The sequence below is a fragment of the Pleurodeles waltl genome, chromosome 11 (assembly GCF_031143425.1).
Source record: "Pleurodeles waltl isolate 20211129_DDA chromosome 11, aPleWal1.hap1.20221129, whole genome shotgun sequence".
Lineage (NCBI taxonomy): Eukaryota > Metazoa > Chordata > Amphibia > Caudata > Salamandridae > Pleurodeles > Pleurodeles waltl.
In genome coordinates, this window is record NC_090450.1 from 201,349,395 (window position 1) to 201,366,012 (window position 16,618).

Consider the following 16,618-nt stretch of genomic DNA (forward strand, 5'->3'; position numbering starts at 1 on the left):
TCTCGAGCTACCAGGATTACTTGGGCCTGATCTTCAGAACTCTGGGTAGAAGTCGTATTGGCGGGAAGGCGTACAGGAGACCTGAGCTCCACTTGTGATGAAAAACGGGGCAGAGCAAGTGCTGCCTTGGAAACTCCAGTGCGCAAAACAGCCAACATTGTGTGTTCTCTGCGGAGGTGAACAGATCTAACCAAGGCTATCCCCTCTGCTGAAAGAGCTCTTGCACCACCTCCGGATGGAGACGCCATTCGTGATCGACATTGCAGCGATGGCTAAGTTGGTCTGCCCTGATTTTCAGAGAGCCTGCCAGATGTTGAATCACCAGTGAAATGCCTTGGCGTTCAAGCCATGTCCAGAGGCGAAGAGCCTCTTGCCAAAGGGTCCATAAACCCACTCTGTCCTGTTTGTTGCGATACGACATGGCGGTGGTGCTGTTGGTGAACACCTGCACCACTTTCACTTTGAGAGAGGGAAGGAATGCTTTCAATGCAAGTCGGATCGCCTGGAGCTCCAAAAGGCTGATATGGAGGCAGACTCTGGCGGAGACCAGAGGCCTCTGATCTCCGCCTCTCCCATGTGGCTGCCCCATCCCAGGAGTGACGCATCTGTCACTACTGTGAAATCTGGCTGCGGAAGGGAGAGGGGTCTGCCATTGACCCAATCTTGATTCAACAACCACCACTGCAGGTGTTTCGCAGTTCCCTACGAGATCTGAACCATGTCAGAGAGGTTCGCCTGATGTGGCGCCCACTGGAACTTCCGGTCCCACTGCAGAGCCCACATATGCCATCTGGCATGTTGGCGCAGCAGGATGCAGGATGTCAGATGTCCAGCAGCCTTAGAGTCATTCTCACCGAAATCCAGGATAGAGGCTGAAAGAGCGGTATCAGCACAAATATCCTGGACACGCTTTTCGGGAGGATAAGCCTGAAACAGCTCCGATTAAAGGGAGCATCTGAGAGGGAGTCAGGTGTGACTTTAGCATATTTATAGTGAACCCCAGCGAATGCAGAAGGTTCGCCGTAGTCTACAGGTGGGAGACGAATTTCTGGGGTGCAACCACTACCATCACTTTGGTGAACACCCGCGGGGCGCTGGTAAGGCCAAAGGGAAGCACGGTGAACTGAAAGTGCTCGTGGCCTACCACAAATCACAAGTAAAGTCTGTGGTTCGGCAGAACAGGAATGTGAAAATACGCGTCCTGCAAGTCCAATGCTACTATCCAGTCTCCTGGGTCCATGTCAGAAAGGACATGAGCTAGGGTTAGCATCTTGAACTTCTTCTTGACGAAGAGATTGAGGGACCTGAGATCTAGGACAGGGCAAAAGCCCTTGCCTTTTTTGGGCACCAGAAAGTAGTGGGAATAACCACCACAACCTACTTCAGGCGCAGGGACCATCTCTATCGTTTCATTGGCCAAGAGAGCCTGGACCTCCTCGCGGAGAAGTGCCATATGATCCTTCGGTAGAAGATCGTATGATGGTGACATGGTTGGAGAAGTTTACAAGGGGAGGGAGTAGCCCCTTCGGACAATTTGTAACACTCACCTGTCCATGTTATTGGATTCCCAGTGGGGCAGGTGATGGCGAATCCTGCTGCCAACTGGTCCCCGATGTTCTGATGGACTATGAAGGTTTGGAGGCAGAGGAGCGGGTTGGAGGGGGGAGGGGGGGTGCAGGACTGGGCGGCCCGCTGGCTCCCAGATTCAGGAGCAAGGGCTGTACAGCATGTGCGGGTCTGGTGGCAAGATGGAAAGGAACGCAGTTGGGTGCCCCTTCCTTTGCCACGAAAGGAGTGAAAGGCGGACTGTGTGCGTCTGCCTTGTTTCCGAAGAGACGAGTGTCATCAAATGGTATGTCCATCTAGGATTGATGGACATCCCCTGAAAAGCCAGGCGTGGCGCATCAAGACCACCTTCGATGCAACCGATCTGCCCAATGAGTCGGTCGTATCCAGTCCACAAAGAATCATGAACTTCGCTGCAACTCTCCTGTCCGTAACTGCTGGGAAAGAACGGTCCGGGCCTCCTCCTAAACTCGAGGCAGCACTTGCACGACCGTATCCCAGAAAGTATGGGAATATCGGCACAAAAGCATGCAGTGTTCACAGACCGCAGCACTAGACTGGCGGAAGAAAACATCTGTTCCCCAAGTTGTCCAGTGTAGGAAGTTGGCTCAGTATGCACTATTTCAAAGTAAGGAATAGTATGCACAGAGTCCAAGGGTTCCCCTTAGAGGTAAGATAGTTGCACAAAGAGATAATACTAATGCTCTATTTTGTGGTAGTGTGGTCGAGCAGTAGGCTTATCAAAGGAGTAGTGTTAAGCATTTGTTGTACACACACAAGCAATAAATGAGGAACACACACTCAAAGACAATTCCAGGCCAATAGGTTTTTGAATAGGAAAATATCTTTTCTTAGTTTATTTTAAGAACCACAGGTTCAAATTTTACATGTAATACTTTAAATGAAAGGTATTGCAGGTAGGTACTTTAGGAACTTTGAATAATCAAAATAGCATATACAGTCTTCACATAAATCACATATAGCTATTTTAAAACTAGACAGTGCAATTTTCACAGTTCCTAGGGGAAGTAAGAGTTAGTTTTTGCAGGTAAGTAAACCACCTATGGGGTTCAAGTTTGGGTCCAAGGTAGCCCACCGTTAGGGGTTCAGAGCAACTCCAAAGTTACCACACCAGCAGCTCAGGGCCGGTCAGGTGCAGAGTTCAAAGTGGTGCCCAAAACGCATAGGCTTCAATGGAGAAGGGGGTGCCCCGGTTCCAGTCTGCCAGCAGGTAAGTACCTGCGTCTTCGGAGGGCATACCAGGGGGGGTTTGTAGGGCACCGGGGGGACACAAGTTAGCACAGAAAGTACACCCTCAGCAGCACGGGGCGGCCGGGTGCAGTGTGCAAACACACGTCGGGTTTCCAATGTAAATCAATGGGAGACCAAGGGGTCTCTTCAGCGATGCAGGCAGGCAAGGGGGGGGGCCTCCTTGGGGTAGCCACCACCTGGGCAAGGGAGAGGGCCCCCTGGGGGTCACTCCTGCACTGGAGTTCCGATCCTTCAGGTCCTGGGGGCTGGGGGCTGCGGGTGCAGAGTCTTTTCCAGGCGTCGGGATCTGGGAGTCAGGCATTCGCGGTCAGGGGGAGCCTCGGGATTCCCTCTGCAGGCGTCGCTGTGGGGGCTCGGGGGGGGGGGGGGGGGCAACTCTGGCTACTCACAGTCTCGTAGTCGCCGGGGAGTCCTCCCTGAAGTGTTGTTTCTCCACAAGTCGAGCAGGGGCGTCGGGTGCAGAGTAGCAAGTCTCACGCTTCAGGCGGGAAACGCAGTTGTCTTGAAGTAGCTTCTTTGAAACAAAGTTGCAGTCTTTGGTGAACAGGTCCGCTGTCCTCGGGAGTTTCTTGGTCCTTCTAGAGCAGGGCAGTCCTCTGAGGATTCAGAGGTCGCTGGTCCCTGGGGAGAGCGTCGCTGGAGCAGTGTCCTTAGAAGTGGGGAGACAGGCCAGTAGAGCTGGGGCCAAAGCAGTTGGTGTCTCCGTCTTCTCTGCAGGGTTTTTCAGCTTAGCAGTCCCCTTTTTCTTAGGTTGCAGGAATCTGAGTTCCTAGGTTCTGGGGAGCCCTTAAATACTAAATTTAAGGGCGTGTTTAGGTCTGGGGGGTTAGTAGCCAATGGCTACTAGCCCCGAGGGTGGGTACACCCTCTTTGTGCCTCCTCCCAAGGGGAGGGGATCACATTCCTATCCCTATTGGGGGAATCCTCCATCTGCAAGATGGAGGATTTCTAAAAGTCAGAGTCACCTCAGCTCAGGACACCTTAGGGGCTGTCCTGACTGGCCAGTGACGACTCCTTGTTTTTCTCATTATCTCTCCTGGACTTGCCGCCAAAAGTGGGGGCTGTGTCCAAGGGGCGGGCATCTCCACTAGCTGGAGTGCCCTGGGGCATTGTAACACGAAGCCTGAGCCTTTGAGGCTCACTGCTAGGTGTTACTTTTCTTGCAGGGGGGGGGGGTGTGAAGCACCTCCACCCAGAGCAGGCTTTTGTTTCTGTCCTCAGAGAGCACAAAGGCCCTCACCACATGGGGTCAGAAACTCGTCTCTCAGCAGCAGGCTGGCACAGACCAGTCAGTCCTGCACTGAACAATTGGGTAAAATACAGGGGGTATCTCTAAGATGCCCTCTGTGTGCATTTTTTAATAAATCTAACACTGGCATCAGTGTGGGTTTATTATTCTGAGAAGTTTGATACCAAACTTCCCAGTATTCAGTGTAGCCATTATGGAGCTGTGGAGTTCGTTTTTGACAGACTCCCAGACCATATACTCTTAAGGCTACCCTGCACTTACAATGTCTAAGGTTTTGCTTAGACACTGTAGGGGCATAGTGCTCATGCACCTATGCCCTCACCTGTGGTATAGTGCACCCTGCCTTAGGGCTGTAAGGCCTGTTAGAGGGGTGACTTACCTATGCCATAGGCAGTGTGAGGTTGGCATGGCACCCTGAGGGGAGTGCCATGTCGACTTAGTCATTTTCTCCCCACTAGCACACACAAGCTGGCAAGCAGTGTGTCTGTGCTGAGTGAGGGGTCCCTAGGGTGGCATAAGACATGCTGCAGCCCTTAGAGACCTTCCCTGGCATCAGGACCCTTGGTACCAGGGGTACCAGTTACAATGGACTTACCTGGGTGCCAGGGTTGTGCCAATTGTGGAATCAATGGTACATTTTAGGTGAAAGAACACTGGTGCAGAGGCCTGGGCGAAAGAATGCCAGCATCAGGGGAGGAGTCCAACCTGCTGGCATCACTCAGACCGTGAACCCAGTCCATGTCTGGGGGCAAGCTCGTATTCTAAAGAGTAGAGCGACCCCTCTACACTATCCCCATATCCATACCCATAGCAATAGGGGTCAGGATCAGCCCTAGGTCCAGGAGAGCCCATAAAAAACGGAATTGTCGTCTAGCAACGCTGTTCCGGCTCCGAGTAGTCAGGGATTAGTATAGGAACGACGTTGATTGTGGCCCAGACGTCGGGAACGCCAGCGTCTGATCCGACGCCGGGGAAGGATGCCTGGCATGACCAGCGTCAGGGTGGATCCGGAAACAAATCCTGAGGTGCCCTTCCTGAGTCTGGGCTGAAGCAGTCGACATGGAACCCAAGGGGGTCTTCACCGACTCCCCTGGTCCCGAAGGCGCCAAGTGTGGGTCGGTCTGCCCAAATATGAGGCACATGGCCTCAAAAATCCTTGAGTTGCGGAGGGGGTTGCACCGGCTCCCAGGAAGTCTGGGAGGTGCAGAGCGGACCCAGACGGAGGCCCCGAAGACAGAGGCCTAGAGCATTGACGCTCTTCCCACTTTGTGCTGACTGTGTGACTGAGCGAAGTCAAAGAATGTTTGCCTTCTTTGACTTCTTCTTGTGACCCGAATGTCCAGATGACTTGGACGATTAAGAGTGGTGATGACTCCTCGACTGGTCTCCTGACCTTCCTCTCGAACTAGACCAGCAGCGACACAGAGTCGAGTGCCGGGCCGCCATGAGCTTTAGGGACCACGCCCTCAAAGCTTTCGGGTATGTAGACCGACACTCTGAGCACGACTTCGGGCCATGGTCGTGCTCCAGACACTATTGGCAGACTAGTTGTGGATCTGTCACCGACATCATTCGGTGACAAGAGTTGCAGGACTCGAATCCGGTCCTTCAGGACATCCCTCGATGCATCCAAAACTCGTCAAAAATTCATCAACAAAAGTGTTGCAGTTATTAAAAAAATGTCTGGGGTAGCTCTCTCCGTTTCTAAATTTTTCACTATAGTCATGACCCTATATTTCACTCCAAATTGGAATACTGGACCCCCCCGCCCTTATAAGTCTCTAGTATATGGTACCTAGGTACCCAGGGCATTGGGGTTCCTTGAGATCCTTATGGGCTACAGCATTTCTTTTGCACCCATAAGGAGCTTATACAAACACTTCTCAGGACTGCCATTGCAGCCTGAGTGAAATAGTGCAAGCACTATTTTACAGCCATTTATAAGTCACCTATACGTCTTACCTTCAGTTCCTGAAGGCTAGGTGCAAAGTTCCTGTGTGTGAGGGCACCCCCTCCACTAGCAGAGGTGCCCCCATGTTGTCCAAGACCAATTTCCCGGACTTCATGAGTGTGGGGACACCATTACACGCGTACACTACATATAGGTCACTACCTATATGTAGGTCCACAAAGGAAACCCTGAATATGGCCATGTGAGGAGTCTAAGATTGTGGAATTGCACCCCCAATCCAAATCTGGTATTGGGGGGCCAATTACATGCACCCTGGGGGATCCACCATGGACCGCCAGTACTGCCAAACCAGCTCTCTGAGGTTTCCACTGCAGCCCAAGCTGCTGCCACCTCGCAGACAGGCTTCTGCCCTCCTGGAGCTTGAGCTGCTCAATCCAAGGAAGGCAGCACAATGCATTTCCTTTGGGAAAGGGGTGTTACACCCTCTCCCTTTGGAAATAGGTGTTCCAGGCATTGGAGGGGTATCCTCCCAGATCCTCTTGAAATGCTTTGAAGGGCACAGATGGTGCCCTCCTTGCATAATCCAGTCAACACCGGGTCAGGGACCCCCAGTCCCTGCCCTGGCGTGAAACTTGACACAGGAAAGGGGAGTGACTATTCCCCTGTCCATCACCACCCCAGAAGTGGGGCCCAGAGCTCCTCCAGAGGGTCCCTGGTTTCTGCCATCTTGTTTTCAGGATGGTCAGGGAACTCTGAGCATCTGAGTGGCCAGTGCCAGCAGGAGACATCAGAGACCCCTCCTGATAGGTGCTTACCTGGTTAGATGACCAATCCCCCCTCAGGGCTATTTAGGGTCTCTCCTCCGAGAGTTTACTCAGATTCAGTTTTGCAAGATTCTAGCAGGGCTCCTCTGCAACATCTGCTTCACCTTCTACCATCAGATCAACTGCAGAACTGCTCCTGGAACTCTACAACTGCAACAAAGTATCCAAGAAGACTACTGCAACCGTGTAACTCCAGCTCCTGCCAGCAATTGCAACAGTTTCCAAGTTCATCCAGCACCAGAAGGACGGAAGAGATCTCCCGTGGAGTAACGGAGTCACGTCCCTGCTTCAGCAGGCACTTCTCTGCAGTGACGGCCGGTACTCTGGGTCTCCTCTCCTGACGACGAGCATGGATCCTGGAACACAGGTAGTGGACCGAAGTGACCCAGACTGTCCAAAGGTCCAACTGTCCAAATTTGGTGGAGGTAAGAGCTTGCCTACCCAAGCCACACAGTACCACTGTACACCGCGTGTTTAGCAGCTTCTAGGGCTTCTGTGCGCTTCTCCAAGGAGTCCTTTGTGCACAGCGTAGCCCAGGTCCCCAGCACTATCCTGCGACGCTCAGCTTCCTGTGTTGTTCTCCGGAGGTGTGGGATCCCTTTGTGTAGTGTTGCGAAGAGCGCGATTTGCAACTCCTTTGTCCCTGTATCCTGGGACTCCTGTGGGCGATGCCTGGTCTTCTGAGGGTTCTCTGAAGTGCTGAGAGCCCCCTCTGTCTCCTCAGTCCGAGTTGAGACCCCCCCAGGTCTCTCCTGGGTCCCGGTAGTCCCTTCTCCCACTAAACGCGTCTTTTGCGTGAGCTAAGGCGTGTTGGTGGAATCCAATGACAAAAACAAGCCTTCATTCTTCTACTTGATGTGGGACATCTCTTGCACCAAGCAGGAACCCGCACTGTTTCCTTTGGTGCATTTCTAACTTTTTCTTCCAACCGGAGAATCCACTTTTGCCCATTCGTCCGGGATAGCAGGGGCTCCTGTTCTTCCTGGACTCTTCATCTGTTCTTGGACTTGGTCGACTCTCACCACTGGTTTTCAGGTGCAGGAATCCATCATTGGTGTCTTGCAGTCTTGCTTGGTTTTTGCATAATCCTTCATCACGACTCCTAGTGTGTTCTGAGGAAACTTACTGTACTTTACTCCTGTTCTGCTGGGCTCTGGGGTGGGGTATTTTACTTACCTTTGGTGTTTTCTTACACTCCCAGAACCTCTTTACACATTACTCTTGCCTAGGGGAGACCCAACTTTCGCATTCCACTATTTTAGTATATGGTTTGTGTTGCCCCTAGGCCCATTCTATCCTATGGCGATTTTCACTATTTTATGACTGTTTACTTACCTGATTTTGGGTACTAGTGTATATTTTGTGTGTATTACTTACCTCCTAAGGGAGTATAGCCTCTAAGATATTTTTGGCCTTGTGTCACTAAAATAAAAGTACCTTTATTTTTGGTAACAGAGTCTTGTCTTTCATGTGTATGACTGTTGTGTGACTAGAGTGGTATTGCAAGAGCTTTGCAGGTCTTCTAGTTCAGCCTTGGCTGCTCTGCCTACACCTAGCTCTAGACAGCCTGGCCATACCATAGGCACCCACTACAAAACAGGTCAGCCTCCTACACAGTGTGATACACAAGTGATCAGTGGCTTAGCATCTGCCACACATAAATAAGCATGGGGAGGCACATATCAGGAGATGGTCACTAATACCTTTGATGCGTGCACTAGAAGGTAGTCGCGTATGCACCGTCAGGATACCTTGCCTGCATAGGATGTACAAGGATACACAGAGTGAATGATAATGTTCCATCGTTCTTGAGCCTCTTTAATACAGGAACATTGGCCCTACGAAGTGGTGAGTAAAAATACTCACATTGTATGTAAGGCTGAGTTGCATGAATAAACAAAAATTCCAATATAGAACACTGGGGCATTGAATCTATAGTGCATCCTGATGAAAGCCCTGGACCAGGGTATCCTATGGCTCCTAAGCCATAGGATAGGAGATGAAACATGTAGATGACAAATTAAAAGTCATAGGTCCACTATATCCTAAAACCCCCTGGATAATAAGGGGTAATACATTTTTATTTATACTTGCTCAGACCATTAATAAAGGGATACCTAGGTCTGATGGAGGTATTTTTAGTTTTTTAGATCCCCAAGTCACATACTATATTTAAAGTGCTCCTTGGAACATGGTTGAGCCCATCCTGGCTTTTAGAGGCCACGATGAGACCCAATGATGATGCATGCCACTACTAGAGTGGATGAGGGTCTAAATAAAAAAGAAAAGGATACAATTATCTTTTTTGAGGGGTGACAGAACATATACTGTGTTAAGCCAGGGATATACCACTGGCCTTAACATTGTCCCTGTTGGTTTCTGAGTTGTCTACTTGATTCCAACCCCAAATCCTGAATGGACAGAGGTGGGGGGGACAACTTCCCCCTGTTCTCTTCATGAGCAAGGTTTTGAGCTAGCTCAAGTGTGATTTGTTTTCACCTCTGTCTGGGGGGCTCTGGTGTCCGAGGAAACCTACTGTGAAATATAGGGAATTGGCTGGAGACTATACCGGCCCCAACAGTAACTCAGTATTCAGATATGGGAACAGGCATGTGGATGCACGCAGGGCTAGGGTGAACGAGGTGAACACCATTCCTCGCTTAAAAGATCTCGTATTTTGTGCATCCCACACAAACACATTGAGTCTCATGGACCCAGGACTAGTTGACCTAGTTACATACAAACACTCACACCCTACACAATTTCACAAATGCATCCACTATTGTGCATATATGAACAGATCTTTACATGGAAGAGGTGGTATGCAATCTCTCAGTGGTGGTACAGAGAAAAAGACCCATGTTCTACTTACAAATATGCGGCCACCAACAGAAATCTGGTTCAGTAATTAAACGTGTTGTAAGGAAACTACTCTGTATGGCTGTGGTCAAGTTGCAATGCTATGCCTCTGTATATTTTTGCCCAACCCTATGATTTTCTTTCATTGCACAGAACCACTTTTAAAACCCACTGGAGTAGGCTTTTGAGTTTTATGCTTTTGGACAACATCAAAGATGGGGTCTGATTATTTTTTTCCGGGGTTGGGGCTGAGCCCAATGGGCCCCCTTCCATTCTGACTAGGAGTGGCTTCTGTTCTCCTCTACCCCCCCTAGCTATGCAGTGACTACCAATGGTAGAAATGACATTCTAGTCCATGGTATAGGCCCTTAAACTATCTCACCCTGAAAGAATGACTGCTAACTGCTCTCCCTTGCAAAAGGTCAGTTCAGCTCATGTGCCTTCAAGGCTGGGACATACATGGAAGATACCTTCTTGTATGTTCAGAAACGTGTATGAATGGGTTAGTAAGTACTGGGGTCACTTCTCTGAGCCACAAATAAAAATTTTAACTGGTGAATTGGGGTGTTAGGGCATGACGAACCCCATTCTTATTGTTCTAGCGTATGCTTCTACTACCTGGGTGAAACATCCCCACATTTCCTGTGTTGTTGCAGTTAAACTGGAAGCAGGGATCAGAATGAGCTTCAAGAAGGAGGCGAATAGGCTTTACACCTGAGTTAACCGGAAAAGGCCTCAGTGTGGACACAGGCTAGTCAGCACACCAGTAACAAAATGCTCTTCAAATGGGAGGAGCCCCCATCCTTTGAATGTTGTACACCCTCAGATCAGTTCTAAACCACCAGAGGTATATAAGTATTAAACCCCTCACCGGTCCTTAGTTCATAGTCATTAACCCAAAATGAGGTGGCCTGTAGACCAGACAAAGAAAGAAAAATACATAAATAGGATAAAAAGTCTATGCCAAACTGCTACCCTCCCCTAAGACAAGACCTGGGCATGGCAAAGCAGAGTATTCTTCCTTTTCAGACTACGGAAAAGAAGGAAGATCACCTCCCTGTGATGGAGCTGCGCCGTGCAAGACAGAAGGGTGGATCTGAATACTGGGAAAATCAATACAAGACCGAGCTAGCTCAAAAGACCCCACATGAGGCTGGCTCGGGTAACTGAAGCCTGTACTACAAGCCTGGTGGGAGATTTAAGGAGGCAGAATTTGTAAGAGGACACAAAATTCTGTTTTTACCTGAAGAGAGATTCAAAACAACCGGACGATGTATAAAGAATTATATTTCACTTGAACGGCCTGGAAAAAGTAACGGATGGCTTTACAGATTAGTCTAGGTAGAAAATGTATGATAAATTGTTATAGAGCGCATGAATGACCAAAAGTGTCTTCGTACTACAACTGTGGAAGAAGGATATGAAAATGGAAAAGCCTGTGCTAATTAACAAACAGCCAAGATTTTTTTAAGCCTTCCTAAAATGAAGGAGACTAGTCAAAGACTTCAAGGTTAGAGATAGGCTGTTCCATAGTTTGATGGTGCAGACAATAAAACGTCTGCCGCCCCAGGAGGAACGCTTAAATTTAGAAACCCTGAAATTTTTGGACAAGGTGTATCAAAGCGTCCTGGTACCACTTAAAGCTGTGATTAAGATAATCAGGGCCAGTATCAGCAGGGCCTTGTAAGTAATGAAAAGAGCCTTAAAGGCAATGCACTTCCTGATTGGTAGCAAGCGTAATTTAAGCAGGGCTTGCAATATTGACTAAAATGTGGGGTACCCTAACAGCATGTCGGCTGCTGCATTTTGAACAGTCTGGAGTTTGGAGGAGTCCATATTTAAATAAAGGGCATTGCAGTAATCAATTTTTCAGAGAACACTATTCACCACTACAGACTTCTTAAGTTCAAATGGAATGCATGGAAGAATATCTCTTATTATCTTTAATGTGTGGGATGAGGAAGCTAGGACGGTGTTAATTTGGTCTCCAAAAGTGAGCTTGTCATCAAAAACAACACCTAGGTCCTTGCCTTCTTGACAGACTTGGGAGAGATTAAAGCTCCAGTGGCCACCAAGAAGTGACCAGAAGTAAATATTGTTTCCGAAAAAGAGCACTTCTGTCCTACCAGAGTTTAACTTAAGGCAATTGCCCTTCATCCAACTGCCTATTTCCAGCATACCATCCTGGAATCTTGCGGCGGTATCATGACCATCATTAGAAACAGACAATTTGTGTGTCATCAGCATATGAAACAATGGAAAACCCAAAGGCTCTAATCAGGCAGGCTAATGGTACAACATATTAACAAGCATTTGTAATGCAATGAGTCTCGCATTTGCTCGAGTTAGAGCTATTTGCGTTGAAAATGCCTAACTGGACTTTTCTTGCCACATAAATTGAAAATGAAGAGTAAAACAGTTGACATAAGCAAGGCGATTCAAAGCGCCATGGCCGCGAAGGAGAGACACAAAAGGAAAAAGAAGTCAAACGTTTTGGAATATGTGCAATTATCCATGTAACAGGGTCGATGTCCAAGGCAGTAACTAAACTGCCCCAAGGTGGGACAAACATAAATCATTTCCCAATGATAAAGGATTTTTGAAAGGCAAGCCCATAAAGGAGTGATAGCGATGGGTGTGCGTGGTTAAAAGCCCACAGATAGATTTTAACAGGTCAAATCACTTGCACACTTGACCTAAAAAGCGTAGGGCTCACAGTTCTTGTACAGAAAAAAAGGATCCTAGTCAAGCCAGGATAGTTCCCTTGACTCCAATATTGTAGAGACGATCATGCAGCAAACTGTGGTTGATTGCGTCAAATGCGGCCAACCGGTTAAGTAAAAGGGCTGCTTTACCTCCCTTACCCAAAATCGCCCTAATTTCCTCAGAGACCACAATCAGAGCTGATTCAGTACAAGGTAACTTAAGCAAGCAAGACTGTATTAGTAAAAGATTTTACAATAACTGGATCTTCAAATAAGCACATAGCTTTGGTGGATAGAACTGCAAACACACACAATGGGTAACAATGTCAATGGCAAGCCCTTCATTAAAAGGTTGTAGACAGTATTCAACTGTGTTTAAATTGACAGTTTGAAAGCACATCAGGATTCATCATCAAGTCTTATTGTCCCTTATCTCAATATATCAAAATAACAAAAACAAACAACAACAAAAAACAAAGGGGGTGTTACTACAAATCAAACAGATCTATGTACACTGGTTTAACAGAAGTAGGCTTCCAGTACCTTAAAGACATGAAAGGCCTCAAACTGAATATTTCGACTCTTGTCCCGCAGAAGATTCATCATCAGTTTTAGATTTTCAGGTTTACTGATGTATTTTGTCATAATTGTGAAGTTGTGTCGATCTAGCAGCAGTTCACCAAGTAGCTACAAGACAAAATAGGATAGACGTTTATTGAAAGAACTAAATTCTTTGAATGAGGAATAAAGAAAAAGGTAAAACTGTCAGACAATGCTTCAAAATCACTAGAAAACTAAACTTAAAAGCCATTCATGCCATAAAGCCATGTTTTGTTTTCAATTTCTACAAACTGCAAAAAAAAGTTATAGCTGTTTACAGTAAAGAACAGTTTACTTGGAAACAGTGTTCACCTAATCTTCGCTTCAACGCTAGACCACTTATATGGAAAACTACAAAGCAAAGTATCTCAAATATCACTTTGTCAAACTAAGCGTGGTTAACTCTTCCAATGATGTTCTTTTTTTTAGTTGTCATATTTTACGTGAGGAGTGGGAACAAAAAGGTTTCTTATATAGGCCAGTTTTGAAGCTAAAACAATTTTCTGAATCCACATTCTGTGCTTCGTTCCGCCATCTTGAGGTGGGATCCCAAACAGTCTTTTTGAGTGTGGAGGCGTTGATGTTCACAATTAGGTGCCCATGTCCATTCTCTAAGCATGGCAGATATGCACAAAGGAAGCCATTGCACGCAGTTCCCATCCTCAACCTCCCACTCCCTCCCCCCAAATGTTGTTAGGCTTCCCATTGATTGGATTTTTTCCCCTCTATTTAGGTTAGCTAATACACTTCATTTCTTGGTGGAGAACTTGCTGTTACAATTGTGCTTCTTTATTGGCTTGATTATCCACACACTAGTGTTTCTGTAAACATTAACAGAGGACTATGTACAGGAGGATGGCCCTTTATGTGGTATATGAATACCATGTAAAGGGTCCAGCGGTTCCCCAGTGAGTGGACAAGGCTGGCTATGCAATCCCAAAGTGCTTTATTTAGGGGTAGTGTGGTTGAGTAGCCTTAGGCTTAATAAAGAGGAGTGCAAGGCATCCACAAATACAAATAATAATTAAATGAGACCCACACAATTTAAAAAAATAGAAAGTATCTTAATATATGTTTAGGCATCAGAGAAGAATCGCTAAGTGTTTTTAAATAGGAATTCTTTTCACTTTTAAAAAAGTGGACACTGAAATTTCTGAGTTTTGCAATATTATCCTATGGGAGGAAAGACAAGTTCTGAACACAGGTTGAGTACAGCGACTTACAAGACCAATCTCAGGATTTAAGGCGAGTAGTGGGCAAGGTCCAAGACAACATCCAACAGTACACCCCAGCATCATGGGGGCAACCGGGTGCAGAGATCAAAGCAGAAATGGGTGCCCAATGAGTTCCTATGAAGATCAGTCACTTCGAAAAAAGGCTGCAGACTCTGGCCAGGAGGCCAGTCGGGCTGGACCCACAGCAGGGCTCGGGCACAGGTAGGCACCTTTGGTCCTCTTCACAGGTACAGAAGGGACATTAGATGCCAGGTTTTTCTGACTGGAGTGGGCGCAGTAGAGTGGGGGTTCAGGAGGGGTGAAACCACGAAGGACTAGGACTCTGGAGGACTGGGGAACCTTGTTGGCACTGGTGGTCCACTTCAACTCGGGTCGGAGACGGTGGGTGCAGTGGCGACTTCAGGTGTCATGTTTTGGTAGTTCCAGAGGCTTCAAAGTCCCGTCTTTTGGAGTTTGTTCAAGAACAGGTCCGCTGTTCATGGGAGGCAGACCTCCCGAGTTTCTGGAGTCAAATCTGCAGGATGAGAAGTCTTTGCTGCAGATTTCAACACGGGATGCAGAAAGGTCGGCAGGGTTGATACCAGGTCAGCGGCTTCTTATCTACTCTTCTGCGGCTCTTCTGTGCCCTTGGTCTTTCAAGGTCACAGGCCAGGGCATCCCCTAAACACTGAAATTAGGGGTGTGTAGGGTAGTAGCCATTAGGCTACTGACCCTTGGGGTTCCATGCCCAATATATGAGCACTTCCTGTGGTAAGTGGGCATAATCCGGTAACAGAATTCCTAGATATGCCATCATAAAGATGGCTACCTCTAAAAACGTGTGTTCACCTCGCAGTAGTTCACCATAGAGATGGTACTATCCTGGAGGGGACATGCCTAACTGACTAGCTATATTTTCCCGCCTGTCCAGGTGCCAAATGGGCTCTGGACAGGGGGTGGCTTCCTCTCCTGTGAGGGGAGGCAGAGTCACATTTCAAAGGTGGCAGTCCTTTGAGCCTTGCTGCCTTAGGAAGGCTAATTAACAGATCATCCTGTGATAAGGGTGTTACACACTCTTCCAGGGTAGACTTTTGTTCTGGGACTCCTGAGTACAGAAGGCTTTCAACCCTAGGGGTTCAAAATTGTGTCTCGGGTAGCGCACTGGCAGAAACTGGTCACGAACATGCCACAGGCTGGTAGGATTTCAGGGGCGCCTCTAAGGTGCCCTCTGGTTGCATATATTGGTAAATCCAACACAGGCATCAGTGTGACTTCACCAATACGAGATGTTAAGATGCCAAACATCCTTTTCTTCAGTGAAGCTATCATGTAGCTGGGGAACTCTTATTAACCAGTGTCCAGCAAATGCATTTAAAATGGCTTCCCTGGCCACTTACTAGGTCTCAGAATTGACAAAGACATAGCAGGAGCATACCTCCTCATGCAGATCTGCCCTCACATGTAAGATAATGCACCCTGCCTTACGACTGTAAGGCCTGCTAGACGGGTGACGGTTATATTGCATGCAGTGTTAGGGGACATGGGACAGACTGTGTGCCATGTTGTGTTTTCACTTTTGCCTGCCCTCAATGGCAGCCTGTTGTGCTTGGTGAGGGGTCCCTCGGGGTGCCACAATTCATGTTGCAGCCCTTAGGGAAACTCTTTAGCACCCCTGGCCCTAGGCACCAGGGGTACCATTTACTAGGTACTTGGAGGGTGCTAAAGGGTTTGCCAATTGTGGAAAGAACTGTGCAGTTCTGCAAAAGAGATATGGCACTTGGGGTCTGGTTAGCAGGACCCCAGTACACCTTCAGTCGAGATCACATCATGTACCAGGCAAAAAGAGTGGTAGATAGCCATGTCAAAAAGAGGCACTTTCCTACACTATGTAGCAGACTTACAAATGTAACTGATAGAAATATTGGCGATGAAGACCAGTGTTGCGCCTGCTTTTCATTGTTGTGTGTGCTCTTGGTTTCTCTTGTTCTCCTGCTTTTTATAGCATGTCTGTATTGTTTGGAATATTGATCTGGAGATAGTTCCCTTGGTATTAACAAACCTTTGACAACCGCTGCAAAGCAGACAAATAAAGGGTTTACCTTTATGGATTGCTTTGGTTCCTGTAAGTAGTACATCACTGTCCTCCTAAAATCCAGTGTGAGTAGTATTTTTTCTGCTGGTTTTCGGAAAAATGCCAGTGGCTAAATAGCTTGGTTTACATAGAAGGTTGAGACTGACGATTTTGGATTGAGTCACATCAGCATTATATCCTTGTGCATTTTCAAAAGAGATTCTTGTGTGGTTATAAGGTGAAGCTACACAAGGATGTGATGGCTATGAGAAAAGCAGCTTTTAACATCAAGTATTTGCCTCTCAGAGGCAACATTTGATTACTGGTTGTAGGAAGTTGGCTCTGT

General features: G+C 47.7%; 1 protein-coding gene across 7 annotated transcripts in view; it reads right to left on the reverse strand.

The window, feature by feature from the left end:
* The window catches only part of CAB39 (calcium binding protein 39), a 209,565-nt gene that overhangs the window by 15,205 nt on the left and 177,742 nt on the right, over nt 1–16,618 (reverse strand). For all 7 annotated transcript variants that reach the window (XM_069213414.1, XM_069213415.1, XM_069213410.1 and 4 more), the window contains one exon: nt 12,931–13,074. In XM_069213414.1, coding sequence (XP_069069515.1) covers nt 12,931–13,074 — 144 coding nt within the window. The remainder of the gene's footprint in view (nt 1–12,930; nt 13,075–16,618) is intronic.